The following is a 26738-nucleotide window of genomic DNA, read 5'->3' on the forward strand; positions in this document are numbered from 1 at the left end:
CGGCCGTACGGCTGACGGCGTCTCACGTGTGCCTGATGAGCAGCTGGACGCTGGGCGACGTGTCCCCTCCTGTCTTGGCCCCTGCAGGTCAAGGACGTGGTGGGCTATAACTCCCTGGGCCACTGCTTCTTCACGGAGGACGGGCCGGAGGAACGCAACACCTTTGACCACTGTCTGGGCCTCCTGGTCAAGTCTGGGACCCTCCTCCCCTCCGACCGGGACAGCAAGATGTGCAGGATGATCACGGAAGACTCGTACCCGGGCTACGTCCCCAAGCCCCGGCAGGACTGCAAGTGAGTGGCTTCGTGTCCAGGCCACACGCACCCCCCCTCCCGCCCCGCCCCAGGCGGCCTCTGACCTCTGCACCCTGGGGCTTCTGGGAAGCTTGCACCTGCCAGCCGTTCACCACCTGGTGCCTTCAGCCTCGCGGCCAGAGGGCGCAGGGGGTGCAGAGGGCGCGGGGGTCAGCAGGTGCAGAGGGCAGGGCGTGCTGTACCTCCCCAGCTCACCTCACGTCCATCAGAGAACCTCTGTTCTCGTCCTCCGGCTTCTGCCAACGTCACACGGCGCTCCCGTGAGGGCGTGTGGCCGTGGGCACCGGCAGACGGGGGTTCCCGTGTGATCCGCCCGCCGGTGCGGGGTCTCCCCCTTAGTAACGGCCCCTCTCCCGGGCACTTGTGACCTCTGATCTGCCTCCGCCCCACGGGACCATGGCCCCCTGGAAATTCTGAGCACGTGAAGCGCTTAGATGTACTGCACTCGAACGAGAAAACCGAGTCTCATCGCAAATTAAGGATTCCTCGAGTGTCTGACGAGGGGCGCAGGAGCTGGCCGCCCATCACGTGACCCCATGCGATCTCTGTCCCTCCCCCCCTCCACAGCGCAGTGTCCACCTTCTGGATGGCCAACCCCAACAACAACCTCATCAACTGTGCGGCCGCGGGCTCCGAGGTGAGCGCAAGGGGTCCCGGGCCGGGCAGAAGGGAAGGAGGGGGGCTGGGAGGCGGCGGCGGCCGGGGATGAGCCCGGAGTGTGGGTTCGGGGCCCCAGCTCAGGCTCCGCTGGGGCGGAGACGTAAAAACCAGACTGGCGGCGGACAGACTTGCTTTTGACGGATGGCTCCGTCGCTGCATCATATTCGATCAAAGCACTTTATCGAAATGACTCCTCGTGGGATCCAATGGGTGCAGCCTGGGCGGTGCCTGGCACACCAGCGCTCCAAGCCGAAGTAGTTTAATTCTCGCGTCAGCCCTCCGAGGCCGGTGCCACCACCCTCCATGTGGCGGGTGGGGAAACCGAGGCAGGGAGCGCTGCCGTGCCAGGGCGTGCGTGGGATCCAAACACCGCACTCCGTCTACGCGGCCATTCCTCCCTGCGGCTCGCCGTCGGGGGGACCCTGAGCGGGCCAGGTGCCGTCTCTGGGCCTCGGCTTCCCCAGCTGCCAGATGAGAGGGGCCAAGCACATCACGGGACGTTCCCCACGGGGACTCTGCAATCCAGCCGCTTGGAGCCCACGGCCGATCGAGCGGGACCCTGTGAAGGGTTGGCACAGCCCGGGTGGGCCCCACGAAACGCATCTGCCAGAGTTTGGACCGTCTCCCGGAGACGTGTTTGGGGGAGGGCGGCGGGGGGCCCGTGGGGGGCTGGCACCAGCCCGCGGCCCCGACCAGGGGTGTGCTGGGCTGATTTCGGCGGCTCTCCCCCCCGTGCCCTCCTCCCACAGGAAACCGGATTCTGGTTCATTTTTCACCACGTTCCGACGGGCCCGTCGGTGGGAACGTACTCGCCAGGTTACTCCGAGCACATCCCGCTGGGAAGGTTCCACAATAACCGAGCACACTCCAACTACCGCGTAAGTCCTTCCAGACCGTGCGCCCCCCCCGCCTCCCACTGGTCCTCCTCCCCTGGCCCGCACATCGCCAGGGCCAGACGGCCACCGGGCTCCGGCCGGGCACCAGCCAGGCACCAGCCAGGCACCAGCCGCCTTCCTGGAGTGGGTCTGGAAGGAAACAAAGCGGCCTTCTTAGCGAGAATGTCCCGTGGCCGCTCCTGCCACACGACGCGGCCCCCGGTCAGAGCCGGGAGGAGAAGCGGGATGTGCCTTCGCGCAGGCTGACGGCAGGGGGACACCCGAGCGCGGGCCCGCCGCCCCCCTGGTGGCCGGGCGGGGTGCCGGCTGTGACAGGCTGGCCCGGCCTGGGCGCTGGACGCAGTCAGGACGCGCTCCTGAAGGAACAGAGACGTGGCACGGGCCCCTCTCCTTCGTCCCCTTGGCTTTTGCTCTGGTCCTTCTGCACAGAGCCCGGGGGGTGCGGGGGGCGGGGGGGAGACCAGACGCTGCCGAGTTAGGCGCAAGGAAGGGGCCGGGGCCCCAAGGGTGTGGAGGATGCCCACCCAGGACGGCACGGAGACCAGAGCCATGGGACACACAGCTGGGGAGCCAGGCTGGGACCGGGGAGCCGCCCTGGGGACACAGGTGGTGCTTGGGGCGCTGGCATGGTGCGTGGACGGAGCCCCGTGTCCGGATCTTCTGTCCAGTCCCTGAGAGTGCAGATGAGGAAACTGAGGCCCCTGGGGGGGCGGGGAACGGACACGGTAGGGTTTAAAAAAGAAGGTCAACCGGGGAGAAGACTGTGAGAAGAGAAACCTTCTCACACTCGGCTTGTGCTTACATGGGCGGTGGGGCCAGAGAGGGGCCCGCAGGGGTGCGGGGGGGCACGGGCAGAGGGCACACCCCAGGGAGCTGAGAAGGAAGAGTTGCCGGTCATCGGTGTCCCCCTGACAGAGCGGGCGTTTCTGAGGCTGTCGTGGGCCACGCAGGAGCGGCCAGGGGTGCCGTGTGGGCAGCCGAGAGGACACAGCACGTGTGAGCCGTTTGTCAGGACCTCGTCCTCCAGAAGCCGTCCCCTGAGCTGGGCGGTGGGCCTGGAGAGGTCAGAGCAGAGGTCTGTGAGGGACAGTGGTTTCCTACAAGGAAGTAGGCAAGGACTCAGGGGCACAGGAGGAAGGGCGGGCCTTGGGGAAGGTGGCAGGGTGAGGTACCCGCCCCCAGTGAGCCCTGACTTTGTGCTCAGCGGGCGAGGGTCCCCGGGCACAGTGCCCTGTCCAGTGAGCCCTGACTTTGTGCCCAGTGGGGAGGGTCCCCGGGCACAGTGCCCCTCCAGTGAACCCTGACTTTGTGCCCAGTGGGCGAGGGTCCCCGGACACAGTGCCCCCTCCAGTGAGCGCTGACCCTGCACCCAACGGGCGAGGGTCCCCAGTCTTGGTGCCCCCCGAGTGAGGCCTGACCCCGTAACCAGTGGGCGAGGGCCCCCAGTCTCGGTGCCCCTCCAGTGAGCCCTGACCCTGTGCCCAGTGAGCGAGGGTCCTGGTATGGGGCATCCACCGGGGCCAGCACCAAGCCTCCCGCCATATTCTCTGAAATCAGTGTTCGTAGCCCGGCTTGTAGAGGCCACAGCTGAGGCTTGCAGGGTGAAGGTCACGGCCCATGAGCGAGCAGCGGGGATCCAGCCCCTCATGTTCTACTCACGCCACCACTGCCTCACTGTCAGTCCCTTGAAGAATGTTCTAGCCTGAGTGGCCTCAGCTACTCAAGAAGGGAACCTGGGAACCTGCCTTCGGGCTTTCCCGGGAGGCCGAGAGTCCAGTGGGAGGAACCGAGACCCCTGCCCCAGGGGAGGGGTCTCAAGTGCAGTGTTTCCTTTAAATCACCAGACACATTTCCCGTAGCCCCTGACGTTGGGCCTGGGCTTGTAACCACCCAAAGCAAGGTGACTTCTGGTCACGGACTTAGCTCCGTGGCCCTGGACAAGACACTTAGCCCCCAGACCTCTCGGTTCCTTCGTGAACACCTCAGATTCGCCCTGAGCAGAGCAGAAGCATGGGCTCCTGCCCTCCCTCGCTGCAGACCCCTTGCCTCCACTAATGCGTTCTGAGAGCAGAGCCGGCGTTACTGGAACGTTTAAGAGTGTGCGTGGCGTGACGAGGTGCCTGCCACCTGCCGTGGCCGTGGATGCGTCCCTGACCGTCTCCTCCCCCGCAGGCTGGCATGATCATTGACAACGGGGTCAAAACTACAGAGGCCTCTGCCAAGGACAAGCGGCCCTTCCTGTCCATCATCTCTGCCAGGTAGACGACCCGTGGGGACGCACACTCTCCCTGCTGACCTCTTGACCCAGCCCCATCCTCTCCACTCATTCGTTCGTTCGTCCGTTCGTTCGCTCACTCACTCATCAGTGTCTGTTGAGCATTTTCTACATCCTGGACCGTGAGCTAGCTGCTGGGGGTCCGATGCTGAAAGCCCAAGCGGGGCAAAGACTGAATTAGGGTTTATGCTACAGCAGCCGAAGGGAAACAGAAATTTCTAGAGGTTCCCGGATCCCTCAGCAAAGCCAGTACCCGCACGGTCAGTAGGACTGGGTTGGGCCGAGGTCTAAAGGGACGTGCGGGTTGTGCCCACAAAGCAATCCAGAACAATCCAGAGCTCAGCCGAAGGCCAGCGGCTGCTTTCCACGGGTGCCATCGACACCTCAAGGGTATTAGAAACACCAGCGCCCTTTAGAGACCGAGGCGTCGGTCTACGTCGGAAGTGGGTGGCGCTAGGGTCGGTGATAACGCCGACGGGTGGCTTTTGCTGGTCCGGACACACTGAGCAGCTGGGCTCCGTGCCCCGTTTTGTAGCCAATGAGCTGGATTCCGGAAGAGGCTTTAGGTCAAGGGCCCCCAGGTTACCAGGCGGCTGGGCAGCTCACTCTCCTTCCAGGGGCCATACCGCACGCCGGGGTGGGGCCCGGCCAGTTCGCGCTGTGCCTTGACCGCCCCCCCCCCCCGGGCGGGGTGGGGTGGGGGCTCCTCGGTGCCCACGGACAAGAGCCGTGGCCTGTCTGTAGCCGGCGTGGGGCTGGGGCCCTGGAGGAAGGACTCCTTGCTTCTGTGTGTGCGGAGAGAAGCTCTCGGCCGAGAAGGGGGTCGGCTGAGGCGTCCCCCCGACACAGCCACCTGTGCCCTCCCCGTGGCGTGCTCCAGGTACAGCCCTCACCAGGATGCGGACCCGCTGAAGCCCCGGGAGCCGGCCATCATCAAACACTTCACCGCCTACAAGAACCAGGACCACGGGGCCTGGCTGCGCGGCGGGGACGTGTGGCTGGACAGCTGCCGGTGAGGACCGGGCACGGGGTCCTGACACGAGGACGGGGTGGGGGGTGCCTCCCCCGCATGGGGGAGGGGAGAGCGGGGCAGGGAGGAAACAGGCACACGGACATCGGCCTTCTAGTCAGTCCCCAGCCAGGCAGAGGCAGCGACCCCCCCCGACCCCCGAGCCCCCCGAAAACAGCACATGCCGGGTGCTGGGGGTCGTACCTGCCACGGGGTGAGGCTCTCTCGGGCCACGGAGCCAGTCGTCGGAAGGAGGGAAGGAAGAGAAGGCCAGCATGTCCTGGGCACCTGCTGCGTGCAGAATCCTCATTTGCCTTCCTTCCTCACTGTGCTTCTCAAAGATGAAGATTATCTCCATTTTTAGAGAGGGTCAACTGAGGCTGAGCTCAGTGACTTTCCCGGGAGGTCACACAACTAGGAAGCGGTTGGACCGGGGCTTGAAATTTCAACTCCTGGGACGCCAAAGCAGGGCCACAGCGCAATTGTGACACCAGGCCCCGCCCTTCCCGGGCCCCCAGGGCCCCGGGGCCGGCGCCTGCCTGCCTTCCCGGGAGACGTGGCACCAGCTGTCCGTCTGTCCTTCCCACTGTGGCTGAAATGGGAGTGGGTGTGGCTAAGGGGAGTGCAACCCGCCCGCACGTACCCCCCCCCCCCGTCACCCGGGGCCGGCCCCGAGAGTGGCGAGGTCCTTCACGTCCCCCTGATCCAACCTCCCACGAGCCCTGGAGTCAGCAGCGTGGGGGCAATGCTGGAGGCCACTGTCCGCGAGCAGACGTCGAGCGGGAGGCGAGCTTGCCGTGCAGGGTGGGAGAGCCCGCAGCCCCTTCCCCACACAGTATCCACATGTGACGCCAGGGACAGGGAAGCGTCCCGCCCTCCGCCACGTCCCTGGCCGTGGCGCGAGGGCAGGCTCTGACCGTCCGCTCTCGTCCCCAGGTTCGCCGACAATGGCATCGGCCTGACCCTGGCCAGGTAAGAGCGGCTGTCCTCGTGCCGAGCCCTGTGTGGGAAGCCGGCTGCGGACGGCTCATTCCAGACGCCTCCTCCCCACAGCGGCGGGACCTTCCCGTATGATGATGGCTCCAAGCAGGAGATCAAGAACAGCCTGTTCGTCGGCGAGAGTGGCAACGTGGGGACGGAGATGATGGACAACAGGATCTGGGGCCCCGGTGGCCTGGACCACAGCGGGAGGACCCTCCCTATAGGCCAGTAGGTTTGCAGCCACGGAGGCTTCCTCGTCCTGCGTGCCTTAAGCCGAGCGGCAGCCACAGACGGAATGATGCTCGTGGGAGAGCTCCGCCTGTCGACTGTGAACCCCCCTGTCAGTTACCAGAGAAGTCACTGAAACAAGGGAGGTTGGCAGGCGGTGGGGTGAGGTCTAGAGCGGGAGAGAGAAATCAAGCGTTCGGTGTCGAATGGCAGGCGGCAGGGGGACCTGATGGTCCAGATGCACGGGGTGGTTCCGGGGCTACGGTGTCTGGGGTCAGCGGCCGCGGGTTCCTCTGATAGCACCCTACTCGGAGCATTGCACCCACTTCTGGGGACGGGGGAGAGAGAGATGGGCCAAAGCACGCCTGGAGGACGGTACCCAGGAAGGTGACAGAGCCCAGCGCTGTGTCACACGCAGACTGGGAACTCCGGTCAGGAGTTCAGGGGTCAGACGAGGGGGACCAGCACGGGAGGCATCGTCACACATGGCCGGGGCTTCCAGACGCTTACAAGACAGAACTCATTCCCTATGGGCCCCACGGTTAGAAGGAGTTTAGTGCGGGAAGAACTGTCTGACGGCCAGGCCTGTTCATCAGCAGAAACGTAGGGCTGTCCTGAGGGGTCCCGGGCTCTCTGTTGCAGAACGTGTTTCAGGCAAAGGGGGGGAGGCTGGCCAGGTGGCTGGAAGAGGGGGGACCGGGACAGCTGGCCAGCTCACGGAGCAGAGGGGCTCGGTCAGTTCCCGGGGGAGCCTCAGCTGGGTCAGTGTGAGGACGTCTGTCCCCCATCTGATGGTGAGTCTGCTCAGACATGAACCCAAACCCGACGGCCAGGCTCTGAGCCGGGCAGACGTGCGGGGGTCTGCTCCCCGAGGGCCGAGAGCCCTCCTGCCCCCAGAGCTTCCCCCCCCCCCCCCCCCCCGCCTTTCTCCGGAGAAATATAATCCCTGCCTCTGTGGGCAGGACACGGGCCCGGAGCTCCCACCCCAGTGGACGTGCGCCTTTGCAAAGATTCTGCGGACAGAACCGCGGCCTCCTTTGGCGCAAGTGGTCTGGAAGCCCTGGTCTCTGGTCGCAGCGATAGACCAGCCCCTTTGGGCGGTGTTTATGAGTAACTCTGGATCTGCGTACTTGGGCGTTTTTTTGCTGAGAGTTACCAGCCCTCCGGGGCCGGAATGTTCTGATGACTTTCAGGGCTGAGTTTGTTTATGGAGGCCCGACAGTTCTGCCGAACCGGGCAAGTCCCTCACGTGGCGTTTGTGAGCAGGGACCGTGTCCTCCTGGTCACGAGGGATTCGTCCGCAATGGTCCTGGGCTGGGCTTAGATGAAAAGTAAGCATACGCTTTGCATACACAGCCAGTAAGAGTGGCTGGTTCCCAAGATGCCTTAACTTGAACAGTGCCCGGAGGCACCCCCTGAGAACCAGGATCCAAGGCGCCAGCGCGAATCGACTGCTTTTAAAGATGCGGAAATGCAGGAAGTCCTTGGTGTCGACTGAAGCCACACACCAAGGCTGGTGTGATCTGGGCTTTCCTGGGGGACCTGCGTGTGGGGAGGGGAGCCCCAGGTAGAGGACGGGGGGCTGTGGTGTATCCTCCCAGGGACAGACCCTTCTCTATGCTTCTTTCCCTCTTTCTGCCCTCCCTCCTTCATGCCAGCTGTGGAAGGAGGGGACCTGGCCCAGAGGCACAGATACCAGCAGAACCATGCACATTGGGCTTCCAGAACAAACCAGCCTAGGTTCAGGGTCACCGAGAAGCCCAGCTGGCCCTTGCCAGGCCCCGCGCAGGAGTCCGAGGGCAGAGGAGAGGAGTCTCCGAGTCCCCGCCCTCTGCTGAGCCAAGTTGCCCGTTCTCCGGTCCTTTCTACCTCCGCCTCCCATCCTCTCCCTGACTCCTGGAGATCGGAGCCTTCTTGGGGTCCTTTGACAGCCCACAGTCTTGCCTTCCCAGTGGGGCCTGCCGCTCCTGTAGGGTTACGTGCCCTGAAAGGTCACGTGCGTTATCTCGCTACAGCATCATCACCTTCCGTTCTGTCTTCCCCCTCGCCTGTTTTCCAGACCCAACAGATTCACAATTGAAAGGCTTACTCAGAGGAAACCCATTTGGGTCTTAATCTGATTAAATGGTTATGGCAACTGAGACTAAATAATGACTAATGGCTCTAGTCTCCCAAGGGGCATAATACTGGCATTCTACAGAGTATTTATGGTATTTACCCAATGACTCTTAACAGGATGGAAAAACTGGGGCAAGTGTTTGAATAGAGGATGATTCCCCAGCCCCCAAGCCAGCAACTAAACACATATCCATCCATCCATCCATTCCTCCATCTATCCTTCCATACATCCATCCACCCACCCATCCATCCATCCACCCACCCATCCATTCTTCCTTCTTTCCTTCCTTCCTTTTCCTTCCTTCCTTTCATCCATCCACCCATCCATCCAACCTTCCTTCCTTCCATCCATCCATCCAAGTCATCTAGCAATCATTTATTGACATTTACTGTGTCTACAAATACTTTCTCATGAACTGATGAATGAATCAATAATGCCCTGCAGCGAGGAGTGGCAGGAGGTGGGGATCAGGACGGTTTACCCAGAAAGTCTCTGTTTCCATCCGCCTTGAAGGGTGCAAACAACTCGGTGGCATAACGTGGCGAACAGGCTGACCTCTCACTTCCTTAACTCTGTAGGAATTTTCCGATCCGAGGAATTCAGTTCTATGACGGCCCCATCAACATCCAGAACTGCACCTTCCGCAAGTTTGTGGCCCTGGAGGGCCGGCACACCAGTGCCCTGGCCTTCCGGCTGAACAACGCCTGGCAGAGCTGCCCCCATAACAATGTGACCAACATTGCCTTTGAGGATGTCCCGGTGAGTGAGGTGCTGGGGCAGGCTCTGGGCAAATCCAGACTTTGGGCGGTGATTCACAAGTCCCCCGGGGCTGGAGTTTGAGCCGTTGCCACCACCGCAGGGAGCGAACGACTTCCTCCAAGCAGGCTGGGCCGCGCCCCAGCCCGTCCGCATCCAAGCTGGAAAAGTACAAGTGTAGGTTGCCCTACAGGTCAGGTCTGGCTGCGTCCCACTTGCCCTCCCCCTGCCCCGAGCCCCCCAGAGCCTCAGCACAGCCTCCCTCCAGACACAAGGTCCTGAGGCTGTTCCTCCACAGGCCTCGGTTTTGACTATGGAGTCTTGTGACAGGGCCACCTGGGTTGGTCAGTTAATCTCCAATCCCAGGGTTTCCAAGGCGCTCATGTCTCTCTGAGAGGGCACCACAAATGGGGTCTTCCTGGGCACAGACAGGTGCCAATGAAGAGCTGGGGGTGAGGAGGGCGGGACGGAAGGTGGCACTTTGAGGCTGGGAGGGACCTGGGATGCTTTCTCTGGGCTCTGGATCCCCCAGAACTTTCTTCCTTCTCCTCCACTCTGGTCTTGCCCTTTGCTCGTCTGCCTCGTGCCGGCGGGCTGAAGGGAAAGGCGTGAGAACTTGTGACTTCATTTCTTTACTCAGGCCACCAAGGCCTGGGAGAGGTCAGTCACAGAGCCCGCCACGGGCTCGTGTCGACAGACCGTCCTCCTCAAACAGGTGCACACACCCCCCTCTTAGACATACAGCACACGGTCCTCTCTCACACGTTGCCCCACGTGTGTGTGCTTTCTCATACACACACCTCTCTCCCCCTCTCACACTTGTGCACGCGCACACACACACACACTCCTGTGACCCTCCTCTCTGCAGGCTTTGAGCCCGCACCTCAGAGCACTCTCCAGGGTCACCCACAGCAGCCGGGCCTCGTGTGAGCAGAGGCCAAACGAATGCGTTGGGTCTGGAGTGGAGGCCGGTGAGCGGGCTGCAGTCTCCCTTCACCTCTGGCCCAGCCTCACTTCCCGGGGCTCTGTTTAGATTACTTCCAGAGTGTTCTTCGGAGAGCCGGGGCCCTGGTTCAACCAGCTGGACATGGATGGGGATAAGACGTCCGTGTTCCATGATGTCGACGGCTCTGTGTCCGAGTACCCGGGGTCCTACCTCACCAAGGACGACAACTGGCTGGTCCGGCACCCGGACTGCATCAACGTCCCCGACTGGAGAGGGGCCATCTGCAGCGGGCGCTACGCACAGGTGGGGAAGCAAGGGCACCCCTGGTGTCACCAGCCCCTCAGCAGGAGCGAGCGCCTACTGTATGCCCGGCTCCATGCCGATCAGAGAGAGAGTCAAGTTTCCTTCTCCTCTTTTCCTTTTTCTTTATCCTCCCCACCCGGTGGCATTTTCAAAAAATCCAAGTGAAAACCACGTTGTAGGCAGAAAGCAGGATGCCTAGGAGGAGGGCACTGGGAGGTCACTCGGATTCAAGTCAGGCCCCAGTGCCTGGAGTCAGTGCAAAGACGCGGACACATGTGGAACCAGACCCGTGGGTGACGACTGTTGGAGCCTCAGTGTCCTCATCTGTGAAATCAGGATAATAGTCGAACCTCCTTCTGAGATGGCGGGCCTGAGGTTCATATGACGGATGCAAAGTGCGTCGCCGGCCCCATCCGCCGGAAACGTGACGCAAACCAGCCCCGTGGTCCTAAATTTTCCAGAGGCCCTGTGAAAAAGGAAAAAGAAACAGGGGAAATTAATCGTAATAATATATTTTAACTTAGCGTACTCAAAATCCTATCATCTCGACACGCAATCGATTTGTAAAAATCGTTAGTGAGGTACTTTTCCTGGATGTAATCTTTCCTCCTCTAAGTCTTCGAAATCCACGACACGGTTTCCACTTCGAGCCCGCTCAGCTTGGAAGCAGACTTTCGACGAAGCGAAAGCTAGTCCTAGCTCCCCAAAAGGATAAAGTCACGTGCGGTGGGGAAATATTTTACACTGCTTTGGGCTTGAGGTTTCATCAAAATTTAAAACCCAGGTGGGTCCTCAGCCACACCGGCCACGTTTCCGGGGCTCGGGGGGCCACACGTGGCCGACGGCCGTCGTGGGGAACGGCACCTGGGACACGACGGAGCCGAAAATACCAGCTAGCTATGACGACGCTGGCATTAGCTGTTATTTGGCTGATGGTGAATAAACGAGCAGGAATAAACGGCAGCATTAAGTAGGAGGGGAGGCCCGGGGCCGGCAGGGGACGTGTACGAAGAAGCTGTCCTCACGATTACCATACAGGCGGACGCTGTGGACGTCAGGACCGGAGGGTGGGTGAGAAAGGAGCCGGAAGGCGGCCTGGGGTCCGGGAGAGGCGGGAGAGCGAGCGGGTGCCAGAGAGGGGAAGGGGCCGCAGGGCCAGGTGGGCACAGGGAGGCGAGGGTGCTGGCGAAACCAGGCCTGGATCTCCCCCCGCACCCTGTCTCCCCCACACGGGGCTTGTCTTCTGTGCAAAAGCTCTGTCAGCACCCGCCCGGTTCTCCTGACCGGCCACTGCTTAATCATTACTCATAATCTCCCCCCTTCCCTTTACAGCTTCCGCCGTGCCGTAACACACCCTTAAAGCTTTGGTTCTCGGGACGGCCCCGTGCCACGGGCAGCCGAAGCTCCTCTTTCCGTCCCGTAGGCAGTACCGGGGAGACCACCCCTCCCTCCCGCGTGCCCAGTTTTGCGCTGCTGTGCTGGCCACGGCCATGGTGGTGTCGCCTGCACAGGGGCCGTGCCACAGGGCAGGACGCCAAGATTTCCACCGAGGCGGGCCCAAAACAACGCGGCTCTTGGGTCCCTGGGACCCGAGAGCTCGTAGTCTTGCTTTCAGGGACTTCTCTGAAGCAGGACGGCACTCCTTCGTGCAGGGCGTAGTGACACGGGGCCTGGCCACGGGGGCCAGACCTCTGGAGGCAGACAGAGAAGGAGCGTGCCCAAAGCTGCCTCCCAGACGCAGGCAGGACAGCAGCAGGGGCGAGGGGGCTGCGCGCACAGGATTAGCCAGTTCGCTCTCCCCCCATCCCCACCCCCCACAGTCCGCCATCGGACTGTTAAGCAGACTCCTCCCGTGTTTCCACCGCTGTGTCCCGGACGGAGCCCTTTGTTGAGAAGGCGTCCGCGGGATCGCGCAGAACGGCGATGGCCGCACCCCCAGCCGTCCATTCACGCATCCTTAAAAGGGCTCCTCGAGAACATTCCTTTGAAAGCGGGGCCCGTTGTCAGATGTTAACCAGACGCTCTGGAATAATCTCTCGTAACTGTCCTGTCGTGTTTCCTTTTTGGGTCCTGAAAGATGTACATTCAGGCCTACAAGACCAGCAACCTACGGATGAAGATCATCAAGAACGACTTCCCCAGCCGCCCCCTCCACCTGGAGGGGGCCCTGGCCCGGAGCACCCATTACCAGCAGTACCAGCCGGTGGTCGCCCTGCAGAAGGGCTACACCGTGCACTGGGACCAGCCGGCGCCCGCCGAGCTGGCCATCTGGCTCATCAACTTCAACAAGTAAGTGGGCGCAGCCGCTCCGACGGAGCCCCAGGCAGCGGTGGTGACGCCTCGGGACCGCAGGCCGGCCCACGTCACCCGTGCAGAGGGGCCGAGGGCACCCGGTAGTCCAGAATCCGAGCCCCGGGCGGAGCCCCCCCGCCCCGGGTGCGGCCGGGCTCAGGCAGAAGCCTGGCTCCGCGGGCCTCCCTACGCCCCACGTGGGAGCGGGGGCCAGCGTCCCCTCGAGGTGCAGCACGACAGCATTCCCGCCCGGATCTGGCCTCCGGCATTGGTGTTCGGGTGCTGTCTGTGCCTGTCACTTGTCACGTGCTCCTGGGACACGGACGCCAAGCAGATGTGGAAAATGACACCGAGAGAGATGAAATGAGCCCTGAGACCGGGCTGGACCAGGAGGGGCTGAGCTGCAGGGCGGCACCCCGGCCTAGGCCCGGGCGGTGCCCAGGGAGCCCCTCGCCCTGCCAGCCACGCTCCCCGCCCCCAACACCTGGCAGCCGGATGGTTACGCGCCCCCCCCCCCCCCCCCCACCAGGAGAAATGGAGGTGCCGTCTGGGGGAGAATTCTCTGGTCTCTCTCCAGGCGGGCCCCAGACTCTCTGAGGCCCGGACGCCCTTGCTTGTGGCCTGAACCCCCCCCCCCCCGCCTCTAGGGGCGACTGGATCCGAGTGGGGTTCTGCTACCCCCGCGGCACGTCCTTCTCCATTCTCTCCGACGTGCACAACCGCCTGCTGAAGCAGACATCCAAGACGGGCACCTTCGTGCGGACCCTCCAGATGGACAAGGTGGAACAGAGCTTTACGGGCAGGGGCCACTACTACTGGGACGAGGACTCAGGGTGAGGACCCCCGCCGCGGCAGGGCGGCCCGGCCCCGGGCCGTGCCCCTGGCCCTCCCAGCAGGCCAACCCCCACCGGGTTACCTGCCTTTGACGGAGAACGCTTTCCCAAGGGCTTCGACTCAGGGGCCGAACTCAGGTTCCATCCGCCAGTGACATTTTCCAAGCTGCTAAGCTGGGGGTAAACATTCCGTGAATATACACGGGGATGGGAGGAAATAGGCCCATTTCAGGCAAAAAGCAAAAGCAACTTTTCCTTAAACGGAGGAGACATGGTCCCCGTTTGGGAGGAGACCTGTTCCCTCGGGTCCTCCCAAGCCAGGGGGAGCAGATGACATCATCCCTCTTCCAGAAGGGGACAAAGAAGGGACAGAGGAAATAGCGGGGTCCTGCCCCGAGGCCACGGCACAACCTTGGCACGGCTCGTTTCGAACCCGGGTCCACCTGTCCCCAGAGCCGTCACTCACCCTTTGCTGGACGGCACTAGGCGCTGCTCAGTGGAGGGATAACAGGGATAGAGTGTCTGTGGAGAAAAGGGAGCTGTCCGGTCCCCTCCCTGAAAAAGAGAGTAAGTCCAACACCTCCGGAATGCCAACAATGTCCGAGCGGTGAGGCCCCTTAGAGCCATCCCCCTGGGGAGTGACCGTAAAGGATCCCTTGATGGCCGCGTTCCCTCTCTTGATTGCAATCAGCGATAAGGAAATACCTAGCAGGGGCACTCTCTCTCTTTGTCTCTGAGACACGGTTTTATCAATTTGATGAGAGAAAAATTAGAATTTGAAAATCAGAGGCATTAGTAAAATGCTAGGTTTGGGGGGAAATAAATAGCACCCGATTTTCACATAAATTCTAAACCACTCGTGGGGCAGACAAGGCCACAGGTGAAGAGGGAACAGAGACTTAGGCTGATGGAACCGTTGGAGGACAGCGCCAACCGACAAAGTCCCCAGGTGTGCCTGCCGGCCCCAGGAGGCACCGCGTAATCGCGGACGCCCCCCAAGACTCAGGGTACGGAGGGGCGGACCGGGGAGCCCAGCCTCTGCAGGCCGACCTCCACACCCACCGTCAGTGCCTGGTGGTGATTAGGCTGTGCTTTAATTCGGTGACACCCTTGGGGGCTGCGAGCTGGGTTACAGGACCCAAAGCACTGGGCTTTCCCAATACCTGGGGCCCCTCTGAAGTCTCGATCGGCCCCTCTGCGCGTCCAGGTGCTTCCCTGGCACGACCGGCTGGGCGGCGGTGGGTGGAGGTCGTGGCATCATGGCGCGAACCCAGCTCGCCGGGCCGTCCGGGCGCAGGCGGCTCCCAGAGAGGGGTCGGCCCGGGAACAGCCTTTCGAATGCTGCAGGCGTGGGAGTCAGCCTGGAAGGTTGTTTCTGAGCAGGAGGAACGGTGACAAGTCCTAAGTTAGTTCCTCGGTCTCGTCGGCCGACCCCCTGCACCACCCCCGTGGCGTCCAGTCCCGTCCAACAAGCAGGGAAAAGATGGCAGTTTCGAGAAAAGTATAGTGAGGAAGGCTGGCCTCACCAGGCACAGTGACGGGGTGGCCCGGCTCCGTGACCGTCCTGCCGTGTGGTCCCGGGTCAGTCAGCTGCTCGGAGTCCGAGAAAGCAGGGCGGTGACGGCACCTGCCGGACGGGACCGTCTGAGGGTTACGCGAGATGGCGTGTCCACTCACGGCCTGCGTGGAGCGTGGCATAGGGCACGTGCCCAGAAAACGGTCCCCGTTGGCGTTGCGAGCTCTGACGCCCGGGTGCTCGTTTCTCTCTTCGACCACACGTGACCCCGTGGCAGACACGGCCTGGTGGCCATCTCGTAAGGCCCGTGGGTCTCACCGCGGGGCTTGGGAGGTGACGTGAAGACAGAGGGGGAGGAGGGTGGCGAACGCCTGAGCGAGCCCGGCCGTGACCCCCGCACGCAGGCTGTTGTTCCTGAAGCTGAGAGCCCAGAACGAGAGGGAGAGGTTCGCCTTCTGCTCCGTGAGAGGCTGCGAGCGAATCAGGATCAAGGCCCTGATCCCCAAGAACGCGGGCGTCAGCGACTGCACGGCCACCGCCTACCCCAGGTTCGCCGAGAGGGCGGTGGTGGACGTGCCGATGCCCAGGAAGCTCCGTGGTGCCCAGCTGGTGAGCGGCCGTCACGTTAGGGCCCTTTCCGGACACCCGCTCGGCCCCCCGTCCGATCCTGGGGTGGCCGGGCGTGTGGGGAGGCGAGGGGGGCGGCTGTCCCCCCGTCAGGCCGTGCCCGTGGCGCCCCCAACCCAGCCAGGGCAGCCGGTCTTACTTGCTTTCCAGAAGACAAAGGACCGCTTCCTGGAGGTGAAGATGGAGAGTTCCAGGCAGCGTTTCTTTCACCTCCTGAGCGACGTGGCTTACATTGAAGTGAGTGGTTCCGGCCCCTGCAGGGGTGCTGCTTGGCCACAGGGGGGAAGCGGTGTTATGTCCTGGGGCTGTTGTCACCGATGACCCCAAGCCAGGGTTGCCCGCAACAAAAGAAACTTGTTCTCTGGCCATCCTGGAGGACGGAAGCCTCAAATCGGGGACTCAGCAGGGCCGGGTCCCCCTGGAGGCTCTGAGACCGTCTGCCCGAGGCCTCTGCTGACGTCCCCCGGGTTGTGCCCCCGCCCCCAGCATCTGCCTCTGTCCTCGCACGGCCTTCACCCTGGGTGTCTGGGCCTCACCCCCCCTTCCTTCCTCCTACGAGGACACCCATCGCCGGATTTAGGACGGGCCCTAAATCCAGAATGACCTCATCTCAAGATCCTTAACTTAATTGCATCCGCGCAGACCTTCCAGCCAAGTAAGGTCCCTTTCCCAGCGCCCACCCACACAGAGGGCCCCGGAGAGCCGCTCGGAGAGGGTTTTGTGCTCTGAGCGGCTGCACGGACCGCCCGGCTTCAGGGTCCAGGTGGGCGCCCCGAGCCCGCTCCCAGCGGTGCTGCTTTGGGCCTGCAGGTGGACGGGACGAGGTACCCCAGCTCCGAGGACGGCATCCAGATGGTGGCGATCGACGGCAGCCGCGGGCACGTGGTGAGCCACACGAGCTTCAGCAGCACCATGCTGCAGGGCGTCCCGTGGCAGCTGTTCAGTCATGTGGCGGCCATCCCCGACAAGTGAGTCTGCGCGCGTCCCCCCACCACCCTATCGCGTCCGGTCTGGGGGCGCCGAGGGCGCGTTCGAGGTCTGCCCGCGCCTCCGACGACCTAACGGGCGCGGGGCGGAGAATGTAGGTCAGGCCGAGGCGGCCGGGCTGCCCGCTTACAAGTGGGAAGCCTGGCCCTGGCCTCGTTCCCCGGCCACGACACGCTTTCCCAGCATGAGCTCACCCCGCCCACGCTTTCGATGCGATCCAAGTGCCGGTGGCTCTTAAGTTCTCCGGCCCACACCTCTCCCGGCACCGCCACGTCTGACAGGCTACAAGTCTCCCGTGGAACCCAACCTCGCCCTTGGCCGTCGCCTCCCGGCCCGGCCCCTCCTCCCGTTCCCCGTGTTTCGGTTCGTGGGCCTGAACCCTGCGGACGGCTGGACCACGGTCTGGGCGTCCTGCGTGACTCCCCCCGTCCCTTCCTCCTCTGTGACCGGGTCCCGGCCCCCCACCTGCCGGCTCGCCCTCCGGCCGGGCCTGTCTGTGGCTGCGAAGCAGGCCCTCCGGCTCAACCTCCTGACGGGCCAGGCCTCTGCTGCCCCAGCCTGACCCGGCCTCCCTGCCAGCTGCTGGCTTGAACTCCTCCCAGCACCTCCTGTGCCCTTTCCTAGAAATCCCTGGTAATTCCCGGCACCTTCCCAATCTAACGCGCACCTCTTTGGCGAGGTCTCTTCCAACGCAACCACAAAGTTCTGCCTCTACTAACACACGAGTCTCAGCAGCCCCGGGGCCGGGGATGCGGCCGTTCCCGGGCGAGGGCCCGCGCTTCCTCGCGTCGGGGCCACGTCTAACTCGGTTTTGCGTTTCTCGCTAAATGGGGGGGTAGAACTCGCTCTCAGGGGCCACGACCTGGCACGGTGGGAAGTCCGGGTGGCTCGTCGGAGCGGCCTCTGCCCTGCCACCAAACCCCGTGCTGACGAGTGTAGGCGTTCGCAGGCCGGGACAGTCCCACACGGGGCAGACAGGGACACCTCCGAGCGTGCAGGCTTCTGGCCCCATCAGGATGCCGTGACGCACGAGGAGCCCCGTCTGCGTCCCGCTCCTGGGAGCTAGCCCAGACCCCAGTCTAGAGGGCACGACCTTTGTCTGGGTTCCCCCGAGCGGCGAGGCTTAGCTGTGCCAAAGGGACGTGAGCTTTTCCTCCGAACTGGAACGATGACGAAATGGCCTCCTGGGAACGGCGCCCGAGCCCAGTGCCGAGAACAAGTGCGCGATGCTCCCTCTCTCTGCTGGCTTCACCTTGCCGTCCCCTGGGGCCTCGTCCCCAGGCAGCCCCGGCTCCCCTCCCTGTCCCTAGGGCTGACGAGCCCGGTGCATCTGAAGGGTGTTCCTTCTGCTCCCGAAGGGACACAAACGGGGGTGACCATGGCTTCCAGAACCCTGTCTGGTTTTTCCGCGTCTGGACTGTGGTCTGTGGTTATGGGATTCCTGGGAGATGTGAGCCGGGAGCCCGTTGGGCTGCTGTTCCTGGGGGGAGGCGCTCACCTCGCCTGTCCGTCCCGGCCCCGCGGGGTCTGCCACCTTGAGGCTGTGTTCCCAACACGTGGGCCTGAACACGACCAAGGCCGGGAGCAGAGAGTCTCGCCGGGCCCCCAAGCTGGGCTTCTGCAAGTCGGGCCCGTCCGGCTGGGCGCACGCCTCGCTCCAGGCCCCTGCGCCCCGCCTCCGAGCACGACTCCCCTTGGGCCTAGTAAACTCGCCCCAATCTCCCATGTGCACACCGGGCAGAAAGTGACGTGAACGCGGAGGTTAACACTCCCCAAGCACGCGGTGACCCCAGCTTCTGGCTTGCTCTCCCGCCATGTTTCTGTCTGGTCCCAACCCAACGGGCTGAGGACATTCGCGTTAATAAACGCCGAGCCGAAGTCCCTCCTCCGTGCACCTACCCCGTCCTCTCTGGGGACAGACACGCGTGCAGGCAGCGAGCGAGCCGAGAGCAGGTGTGGGGAGGTCCCCGGGTGCCGACTGCGGCCAGAGGTGTGGGAGGGAGGCCAGGATGTGGGTCAAGCGTGGAAAGAGCCGGTCCGCTCGGCCCGAGGGACAGGCGGCCTTTCCCCAAACCCGCAGCCGGGCCTCTGGGCGCTGCTGACTGCCCCCACCCTACCTGCTCTCCCCTCCTGGCCTGACACCTCCTCTCGTGCAGCTCCATTGTGCTCGTGGTGTCGAAGGGACGATACACGTCCAGGGGCCTGTGGACCAGAGTGCTGGAAAAGCTCGGTGCAGATAAGAGCCTCCGGTTGAAAGGTGAGCGATCCAGACCAGGGGTCTACACTGACTGTAAGTCCAGATGCCTGGTGTGCGGGCTGCTGCTACCTCTTGCCGAGACCACGGTGCTCCCCACGAGACCCCAGGGTCCTCGACACTAGGTGGCCTTCCGGGACGTGCGGGCCGGATGCCGCCCGTTCACCATCCCTACACGCCAGCAGCCTCCTCCCAACGTGTGAGCAGACACGGGAAGCCACTTCCTGAGTTGTTCGCCCGTCCGCTCAGCACGGGCCCCCTCCCCTTCTCCTTAAACCAAAGCATCAGCAGGAAAGTGGCTTGATCTGCCCCCGTCCCAGCTCCCGCTACAGGGACGGGCGGGGCTCTGCCTCATCCTCCATGTTCCGGGGGGCTGGACACTCATACGCCCAGGTAGGGAGGGACGGAGAAACGAAAGCCCGAGGCATCTCTGCGGCTTGTCCGAGGTCCCTCGGTGCTTCTGCGGTGAAGCCCAGCGCAGACCCCACACGGAAGCCCGCCCAGCATGACCCTCGTCACTGTCACCGCGGAGCCCAGGGGAGGCTGGGAGGGAGGCGGAACAAGCCCGCAGACGCTAACGTCCGCTGGGGTCCACGCGTGGTGCCCGGCTGTGCACCTGCTGAGCTCGCCGCGATTGCCGCGCGTTCACGGGTCACGGTGCCGTTGCTTCCGTCTGGGATGGAACCAGACGCTTAAGTAACTTGCCCAAGATTAGAATTTGGATCCGAACGCTTCTAACCCAGAGCTCAGCTGCCACGCCATCCTGTGAGGAGCATCAAAGCTCGTGGCCCGTCATGTGGGACGTCAATTCCTGGCAGCTCCCACGGGAAAGCCCTGAGGCCCTGAAGGCCCTTCCCTCGAGCCAAAAGAGAGCCCCAAGAACAGAGAAGTATCTTCTTGGGCTCAATCCTGGACTCATCTTGGGGCCTCTGCCTTTTTAACTAAGACCCTGTTGCCAAAAGCTGACGTAGGTGAGGTGATCTAAGTGGCGTCTTCCCAGAGGTGGCACGTGTGTGCCGCCCGCCAGGCCGGGCCGATCCCGAGTGTGGACAGAGAGCCCCACGCCCCTCCCTCGGTTAAGCTCCAAATGCAAGGCAGGGCTCGCTGCGTGGGGCCGGGGGCCTAGACGTCTAGTCTGGCTGCACCACTTACTCTGAACCCTTGGACGGAGTCCTTCCAAAGCCACGACACGTTGGAGCCGGGAGAGGTCCTGTAGCTGAGCGTCATCCCTCGTGTGACTGGCTGACGGGGGACGCTGGGCTTCAGAGAGGGTCAGGGCCTCGCTGGCTGATGGGGGACGCTGGGCTTCAGAGAGGCGCAGGGACTCACTGGTGATCAGAGGCTCAGCCCGAAGGCGGCCGGGGCCCCGGGGGGGCCTCCTGTGCAAAGCAGGGCCACCACCCCGCACGGCCGACCGGAGGCTCGGGTGAGACCCTGTGTGCCCCTCGCAAATGACGTCATCGGGCGCAAAGCTGCTCCCGGGGAGGCAGAGCCCGGGGCGGCTGGGAGAGGGCACCTGGAAATGCCTGCAGGGAAGGGCGATGGGAGGCCTGGCGGGAGCCGCTCTCTTGGGGTTTCTGTTCATGTGACTCACCCCTGCTTTCCAGAGAAAATGGCATTCGTTGGCTTCAAAGGGAGCTTCCGGCCCACCTGGGTGACTCTGGACACCGAGGACCACGGTGCCAAAATCTTCCAAGTGGTGCCCATCCCCGTGGTGAGGAAGAAGAAACTGTGAGGACGCCAGCCACCTCGTGTCGCTCCACAGTGGACGGTGGACTCTTGGCCGTGGGCCAGGCGGGACGGCTGGCTCCCCCTGGGAAGGGCCGGGGCAGCCCTGATGGGCGGGGGGGGAGGGTATCAGAGACCCTGGCGCGGCCACCCGCCCCCACTCCAGCGTCTCCCTGCGGCCCCCAGGGGGCAGCCGACCGCGCTGGAAACCTTCCTTCCTGCAGCCTCTCGGGTGCTTCTCTCCTACCTGTGCCTCTTCAGTGGGGGGGCGTGGGGGCCACGCAAGGAGACCCGAGCTGCACTGGCGGCAGGAGCCCTGACCCAGCCGTTCACAGACCCCGCGCTCTCCAGCGTGCACGGCAGGCTGGTCGATACGGGGGAAAGGGAGCCATGAGCAGACACCAACCTTCAAGGGGTCGGGAGCCGGCGTGTAGATGCAGCCGGCCAGGATGGGACCAGCTCCCCTCGGGGGACGGGCGAGCCCTGCCTCTGGAGGGTTCACCCGACCGTTCAGGAGGCCTCGGGTCCCGGGATGGGGGGGGGGGACGAGGTGACTTTTAGAGGCCCTCTGCGTTCTGAGACCACACTGCACGCGGAAGCCAGCGGCAGACACGAGGGTGCCGTGTGGCTGGGCACCCCGGGCCGTGAGGGCGGAGCTGCGGGAGGTCCGGCCTGGGGTCCGGGCTCGCAGGCTGCAGGACGGGCGGGCTCAGAAGAAGACGGGGCCAGGATCCCGCGTGCTCGGGTGGGTCAGGACGCGGCCTGCAGGAGGAGGAAGGGGGCGGGCACCTTGGAGGGCGGGCTCGGGCAGCACCCCCCCACCCAATAGCTCGGAGGTGCTCCCACCTGCTGAAGCTGCTGACCGCTGGGTCACCCTGTGCCTGCAGCTTGCTGGCCCACCCAGCGAGGCCGCACGTGCGGGGGGTGGGGGGGGGGGCCAGGCCGGCCCGAGGTGCCCAGAGCACTGAGCACCTCCTGGCCCGGCCCCAGGGCGGGCTGGACCAAGTCGAAGGAAGTGAGCTCCTACCTGGGGCCTCATTTGTTCTTTATCCCGAGACCCGGGAACGCGCTCTCACCTCAGGAGCCCGAGGTTTCAGAGTCGGAGAGGACCTTAGGGTACGTCCAGTCCAAGACCCTCCTTTCACGGAGGGGGCGTGTGAGACCCCGAGATGGGGAAGAACCACGCGGCCAGGCCGGGTCCGGGCCGAGAGGCCCCCGCCCAGCACCTGCCACCACACCACATTGCCTCCACAACCGGCCCCGGGCGCTCCCGCCGGAGCCCCCCGAACGGGGACGAGTCCCCTGAAAAAGTCATCAGAATAGAGAGAATTGGCCGATGGCTGTTTCCCTCCAGGCCCGCGGCCCGCCCCGCGGGTTGGGGCGGCCCTGAGGCCCCCGCTTGTCCTGGTGGCCACGGCCGTCCCGCTGGTGCTACCCGAGTGCAGGTGCACAGGTGCGGCCCAGGGCACAGTGGCAGGCTCGCGTCAACGCTTTGGGTGAGCCGGCTCGGCTGCTGGGGTCGGGGGCTCGCAGCTACCGCTGACCCCTGAGCTGTCTGCCTCGCCCACCCTCCGCCCCGCAGGGAGCTCAGAGAGCTCCTGAGGGAGGGGACCCCTTCTGGGGTTCACACTCTCCCGGGGGGCCCCAGGGTCACGCCGAGCTGCATCTCCCCCTTTCCTGCGCCAACCACACACTCTTGGCAACTCTTCCTTCGAAGACGGCCTTCTCTGCCCCTCTGCAGCCGCGGCCCTCGGGAGGGGTCCCCTCCCCAGGCTGAGCCGACTGCCAGAGCGGTTTCCCGGAGCACGGTCCGTCGAGCTGCTGGGAGGCGAAGGTGGGACACGGCAGGGGCCGTGCTCCCGGAAGAAACCTCTTCCACGCAGATTCCCGGCGACGGGTGGGGAGGGGAGTCGTGACCTCACGTCCCCGTCTGCAGTTCTGTTGAGTTTTTCAAACTCTGTCGTCGCGAGGGTCTCACACTGTGAACCAGCTAGGGTGGGGTCGCTTCCGGTGGCCGGGAGTGTGGACAGTCTTTGGTTCGGTTGGCTTCAGAGAGCGTATCTGTTTGAAAATGCTCAGAGTCGTACACACGCCCAGCAGCTCAGGGTCCGTGCGCGCACTCTCCCTCCGACGCCGGCCAGCAAGAGCCAGGGGCCCGGCGTGCTCTTGGCGGCACACGTTTTCTCACCGCCTGGAAAATCGCTCCCACGGTTCTGTCTGTCGGCGTCCAAGTGAGTTAGGCCCTCTAGGGCGAGCCACACTCCCCTGAAATGCTGGTCTCTTTCCTGTTGCCGAAACGGCTGGTCCTTTTTCGGGAATTAGATGTTTTGTTCGTAAACATTTCTCATAGGTGTTGCCACGAACAAAGATGTGTTTTCTATTTATTTATTATGTGTGCACTTGGAGAAGTCGTCGTGGGAGAAATGGATCGTCCTAAATGTCACGTTCGGGGATGTCCTTTGGACCACGTACCCGGAACCTTCTGCTGGTGGCAGAGGGCACTGGCTGTGGTTTGGAAAACCTTGTACCATAGTAAACATACAAAGGATCTCAGCCTCCCGCCTGCTGCTTTTGTTTACCATTAAAGAGGGCCTCGTTTTAAGCCAGATAGCTAAGCAAAAATGAGACCGATGAAATCCCACCCGCCCCCCCAGTCTGCCTCTCTGTCACTTCCAAGAATTATTCAGATGTTAATGTCCTACCTTGTCCTGCTCTCCGGGGCGCCCACAAGAGCCGGTGCAGCTGGTCCTGTGGGAGAAGAGGCATTCGTTCATGTGACCGGCCATGCCCAGGATGCGCCCTGCCCTCCTCACTCCCAAGCCATCAGTGAGCCCTCAGGGCAGCACTGTCCCCCGGGGGAAAGCCAGGAGGGGCCAACAGGGCCTTGGCTGGAAGCAGGACTGTCTCCTCCTCCTGGAGGCCACGCACAGTGTCTGAGAACAGCGTAGAAGTCGGGGTGGGGAGGTAGGTCCAAACCAAGCTATCAGGCAAGAGTGGCAGAGGCAGGCTAGAGCGGTCCCCTCGGCCATGCTGGGAGGGGCCCACAGGATCAGCGGGGGGAGAAGGTGAGACGCAGAGCCTAGAACGGGGAGACCGGGGAGTGTTCTAAAACTGCACTGCCCGGCTGGCAACCACTAGCCACGCATGGCTAAATTCGAGTTAATTACAAGTTAAATACAATCAAAAGTTCAGTTCCTCCAGCCCACGTGGCTAGTGGCGGCCGTCCCGGATGGGGCAGGTCTAGCACGCTCCCATCAGCGGGCGCCTGGCGGCTCGGGCGGTGAGCGTCCGACTCTTGACTCCTGATTTCAGCTCAGGTCACGATCTCACGGGTCGCGGGTTCGAGCCCCGCGTTGAACTCCGCGATACAGCACGGAGCCTGCTTGGGATCCTCTCTCCCCCTCTCTGCCCCTCCCCATTTGTTCTGTCTCTCAGGATAAATTAAAACGTAAAAAATAAATAAAACCTTTCCATCACCACAGAGAACTCTTGGTGGCTTCTAGAGGGCTCTCAGGGCTCAGTGTGTGTGTGCGTGCGCGCTCAGTCCACCGAAACGGGTTGGCATCAGGCTGTGGTATCGAGGTGCCAGTGAACGAGTCTGGTGGACCAGCTCGGACACCCGTGTCGGTGGGCCGGGGACAAATCCGACACCCCGCCCTGGAGGAACGTCGCCTGGAGGCATCACATTTGAACATTCATCCAGTAAATGTCTGAGCACCTGCTGGGTGCCGGGCACGGCACACAGGGGACACAAAAGACCCCCATGGAGGACAGGTGTCAGGGCTCCGGGGACAGGGACGAACCGTCCTCACCTGCAGTGGTCGGGGATCAGTAGGGGCTGGAGGTGCCCGGAAGTCAGGGGCGGGCGAGGCACGGCCCAGCACAAGGGAAGTGAGCAGAGGTGCGGGCTTGAGGGTGGAACAGCGTGCGGGGGGCAACGTCGGGCAGCCGGTTCACCACTTGGACGCCCGCACACATGCTACTTCGGCAACGCGGGAATGGCCCCCGTGGGAGGGCTGGGACGGAGACCCTGGGCGGCTAAGGAGCGGGAGTGAGGACTCAGGGACCCTTCAACAGTCACTGATGCCCATAGGGAAGTCCCCATACGAGAGCTTGGGCCCCAAGCCCCGTGCCTGCTGACAGGCCAGCCTGGAGGGGAGAGGCGGGAGGGGCTTCTGCGGAAGGAGCAGGAAGTAACGAGGAAGGGCAGGAGGGCGGTCCTGATGAGGGAACAGTGCTTGCGGGGCCTGGCGGAGGAGACACCGTAGGAAGTGGTGGGGGCGGGCTGTTCCACAGACTGGAGGGAAGAAGGGACGGGTGTCCACGCAGAGATACCCAGTGGTGGCCTCGAGGGGTCAGAGTTCATAGCATCTGCTCCAAACGCAGGGGCATGGAGTCTGAAGCAACAGTCCCTGTATCCACGTGACAGACGCGGCTGGGTGTGCAGGCTGACCCCCACCTAGGGTCCTGTCTGCATCTCTGGACCCATCACCCACTGCTGCTTCCCGGGCCCCAGGCACACAGGAATCTCATCACGTCTCACCCACCCAAAGCACTTAGTGTCCCCGCAGTGTGACATGTGACCCGTTCCCTGTACCAGGCACACCCTTCCCTCCTCCTCCTCCACTCGCCGTGTGCCTGCCCTACTCTCTCCAAGGCTGAGTTCCACGCGAAGGCATCTCTGACCCACCCCTGGCCCCGTGGACCTTCCTCCTTCCTCCCCCGGGGCCCAGGGCCCCGAGCCACCACAGCCCACACCCTGCCACCCGAGGCCACTCACCCCTTCCGCCAGCCTCCCTCGGGGCGGGCCATCTGACTTCCCACGTGGGGCAGAGTTGTGCTCTATAAACGTTTCATCGAGGGGCGCCTGGTGGCTCAGTTGGTTGAGCATCTGACTCTTGGTTTTGGCTCAGGTCATGATCTCACGTTTGTGAGATCGAGCCCCAGGTGGGGCCCTGCACGGAGTATGGAACCTGCCTATGATTCTCTTTCTCTCTCCACCCCCCTCCCCTGCTCACACTCTTGCTCTCTCAAAAAAAAAAAAAAATTAGGGGCGCCTGAGTGTCTCAGTCGGTTAAGCATCCGACTCTTCCTTTCGGCTCAGGTCACGATCTCACGGTTCATGAATTCTAGCCCCACGTCGGGCTCTGGGCTGACAGCATGGAGCCCGCTTGGGATTCTCTGTCTCCCTCTCTCTCTGCCCCTTCCTCGCTCGCTCTCTCTTTCTCTCTCTCAAAAATAAATAACCTTTAACAACAACAAAAAAAATGTTTTATAAACGCATCATTGAAGGTCGAATGATGGCACGGGCAGACCCCTCTCCTCCCTCTGTCCAGGGGGCCAGGACCCAGCTGCCCTCCGACCCCGCTCTGAGCTCCCCTGCCCCAGAGGCAGGAAAGGAGTGGGAAGTGAGGGGGGAGGACGACCCCCCGGGAAGGGCAAGCACAGGGGCTCGCCTCAGAGATGTGCGTCCACCCACACAGAGGACGTCAGCAGGGCGCATCAAATGAGCTTTGATTTCCAGCACAGACTAATGTTATATTTATACCACACCGTAGTCTATTAATATGCAATAGCATTGTGTCTAAAAATTGCACACACCCTAACTTTAAACTACTTTACAGCTAAAAAATGCTGGCGATCGTTCAGGGTTTCAGGGAGTCGTAAGCACCGATCACAGATCACCACAACACAGACAGTAATGGTGAGCCAGTCTGAAATATTGCGACAACCACCCACACGTGACGCAGACGCACGAAGTGAGCCACGGTTGTTGCGACAACGGAGCCACGGACTTGCTCAACCCCGGGTCACCGCAAACCTTCCGTTTGTGAAAATGTGCAATATCTCTGAAGTGAGACAAAACGGGCCGGTAACAGTGCTAAGAATCGAAGACCTCCAGAGCCCATTAAGGAAATGAAATTAGGGGGAAAAAAATGAAATTAGGGTCACCTGGGTGCTTCCGTAGGTTGAGCGTCCGACTTCGGCCCAGGTCACGATCTCACGGTTCGTGG

At 63.0% G+C, this 26738-nt stretch overlaps 2 protein-coding genes across 23 annotated transcripts in view; one reads left to right on the forward strand and one right to left on the reverse strand.

The window, feature by feature from the left end:
* CEMIP (cell migration inducing hyaluronidase 1) overlaps positions 1–23277 on the forward strand; it is a 129499-nt gene extending 106222 nt beyond the window's left edge. For 2 of the 3 annotated variants that reach the window (XM_045058716.1, XM_045058717.1), the window contains exons 17-32: positions 88–293; positions 882–951; positions 1724–1852; positions 4043–4128; positions 5026–5157; positions 6091–6126; positions 6208–6363; positions 9061–9241; positions 10272–10487; positions 12565–12776; positions 13427–13612; positions 15533–15737; positions 15906–15992; positions 16566–16723; positions 18899–18999; positions 20604–23277. In XM_045058716.1, coding sequence (XP_044914651.1) covers positions 88–293; positions 882–951; positions 1724–1852; positions 4043–4128; positions 5026–5157; positions 6091–6126; positions 6208–6363; positions 9061–9241; positions 10272–10487; positions 12565–12776; positions 13427–13612; positions 15533–15737; positions 15906–15992; positions 16566–16723; positions 18899–18999; positions 20604–20731 — 2289 coding nt within the window. In that variant the 3' untranslated portion in view covers positions 20732–23277. The remainder of the gene's footprint in view (positions 1–87; positions 294–881; positions 952–1723; positions 1853–4042; positions 4129–5025; positions 5158–6090; positions 6127–6207; positions 6364–9060; positions 9242–10271; positions 10488–12564; positions 12777–13426; positions 13613–15532; positions 15738–15905; positions 15993–16565; positions 16724–18898; positions 19000–20603) is intronic. The other variant, XM_019831781.3, reaches the window with a different exon arrangement.
* On the reverse strand, positions 8843–26738 carry LOC102902649. 20 transcript variants are annotated; one of them, XR_006598774.1, is made up of 11 exons: positions 26677–26738; positions 23427–23472; positions 21801–22026; positions 20591–21486; positions 20149–20283; positions 15895–19759; positions 15139–15623; positions 14776–14987; positions 14079–14167; positions 13696–13786; positions 8843–12557 (listed from the first exon to the last, which is right to left on the reverse strand). XR_006598774.1 is itself a non-coding variant. In XM_045058718.1 (5 exons), exons 1-5 carry the CDS (start codon positions 15308–15310, stop codon positions 12445–12447), a joined length of 705 nt encoding a protein of 234 aa, XP_044914653.1. In that variant the 5' UTR covers positions 15311–15536; the 3' UTR covers positions 8843–12444. The 20 variants fall into 20 exon arrangements, 1 of the variants encoding a protein (XP_044914653.1); XR_006598758.1 differs by having other exon boundaries at positions 21801–23206; XR_006598772.1 differs by having other exon boundaries at positions 21801–22785; positions 26677–26737.

The sequence above is a fragment of the Felis catus genome, chromosome B3 (assembly GCF_018350175.1).
Source record: "Felis catus isolate Fca126 chromosome B3, F.catus_Fca126_mat1.0, whole genome shotgun sequence".
NCBI classification, from domain to species: Eukaryota; Metazoa; Chordata; class Mammalia; order Carnivora; family Felidae; genus Felis; species Felis catus.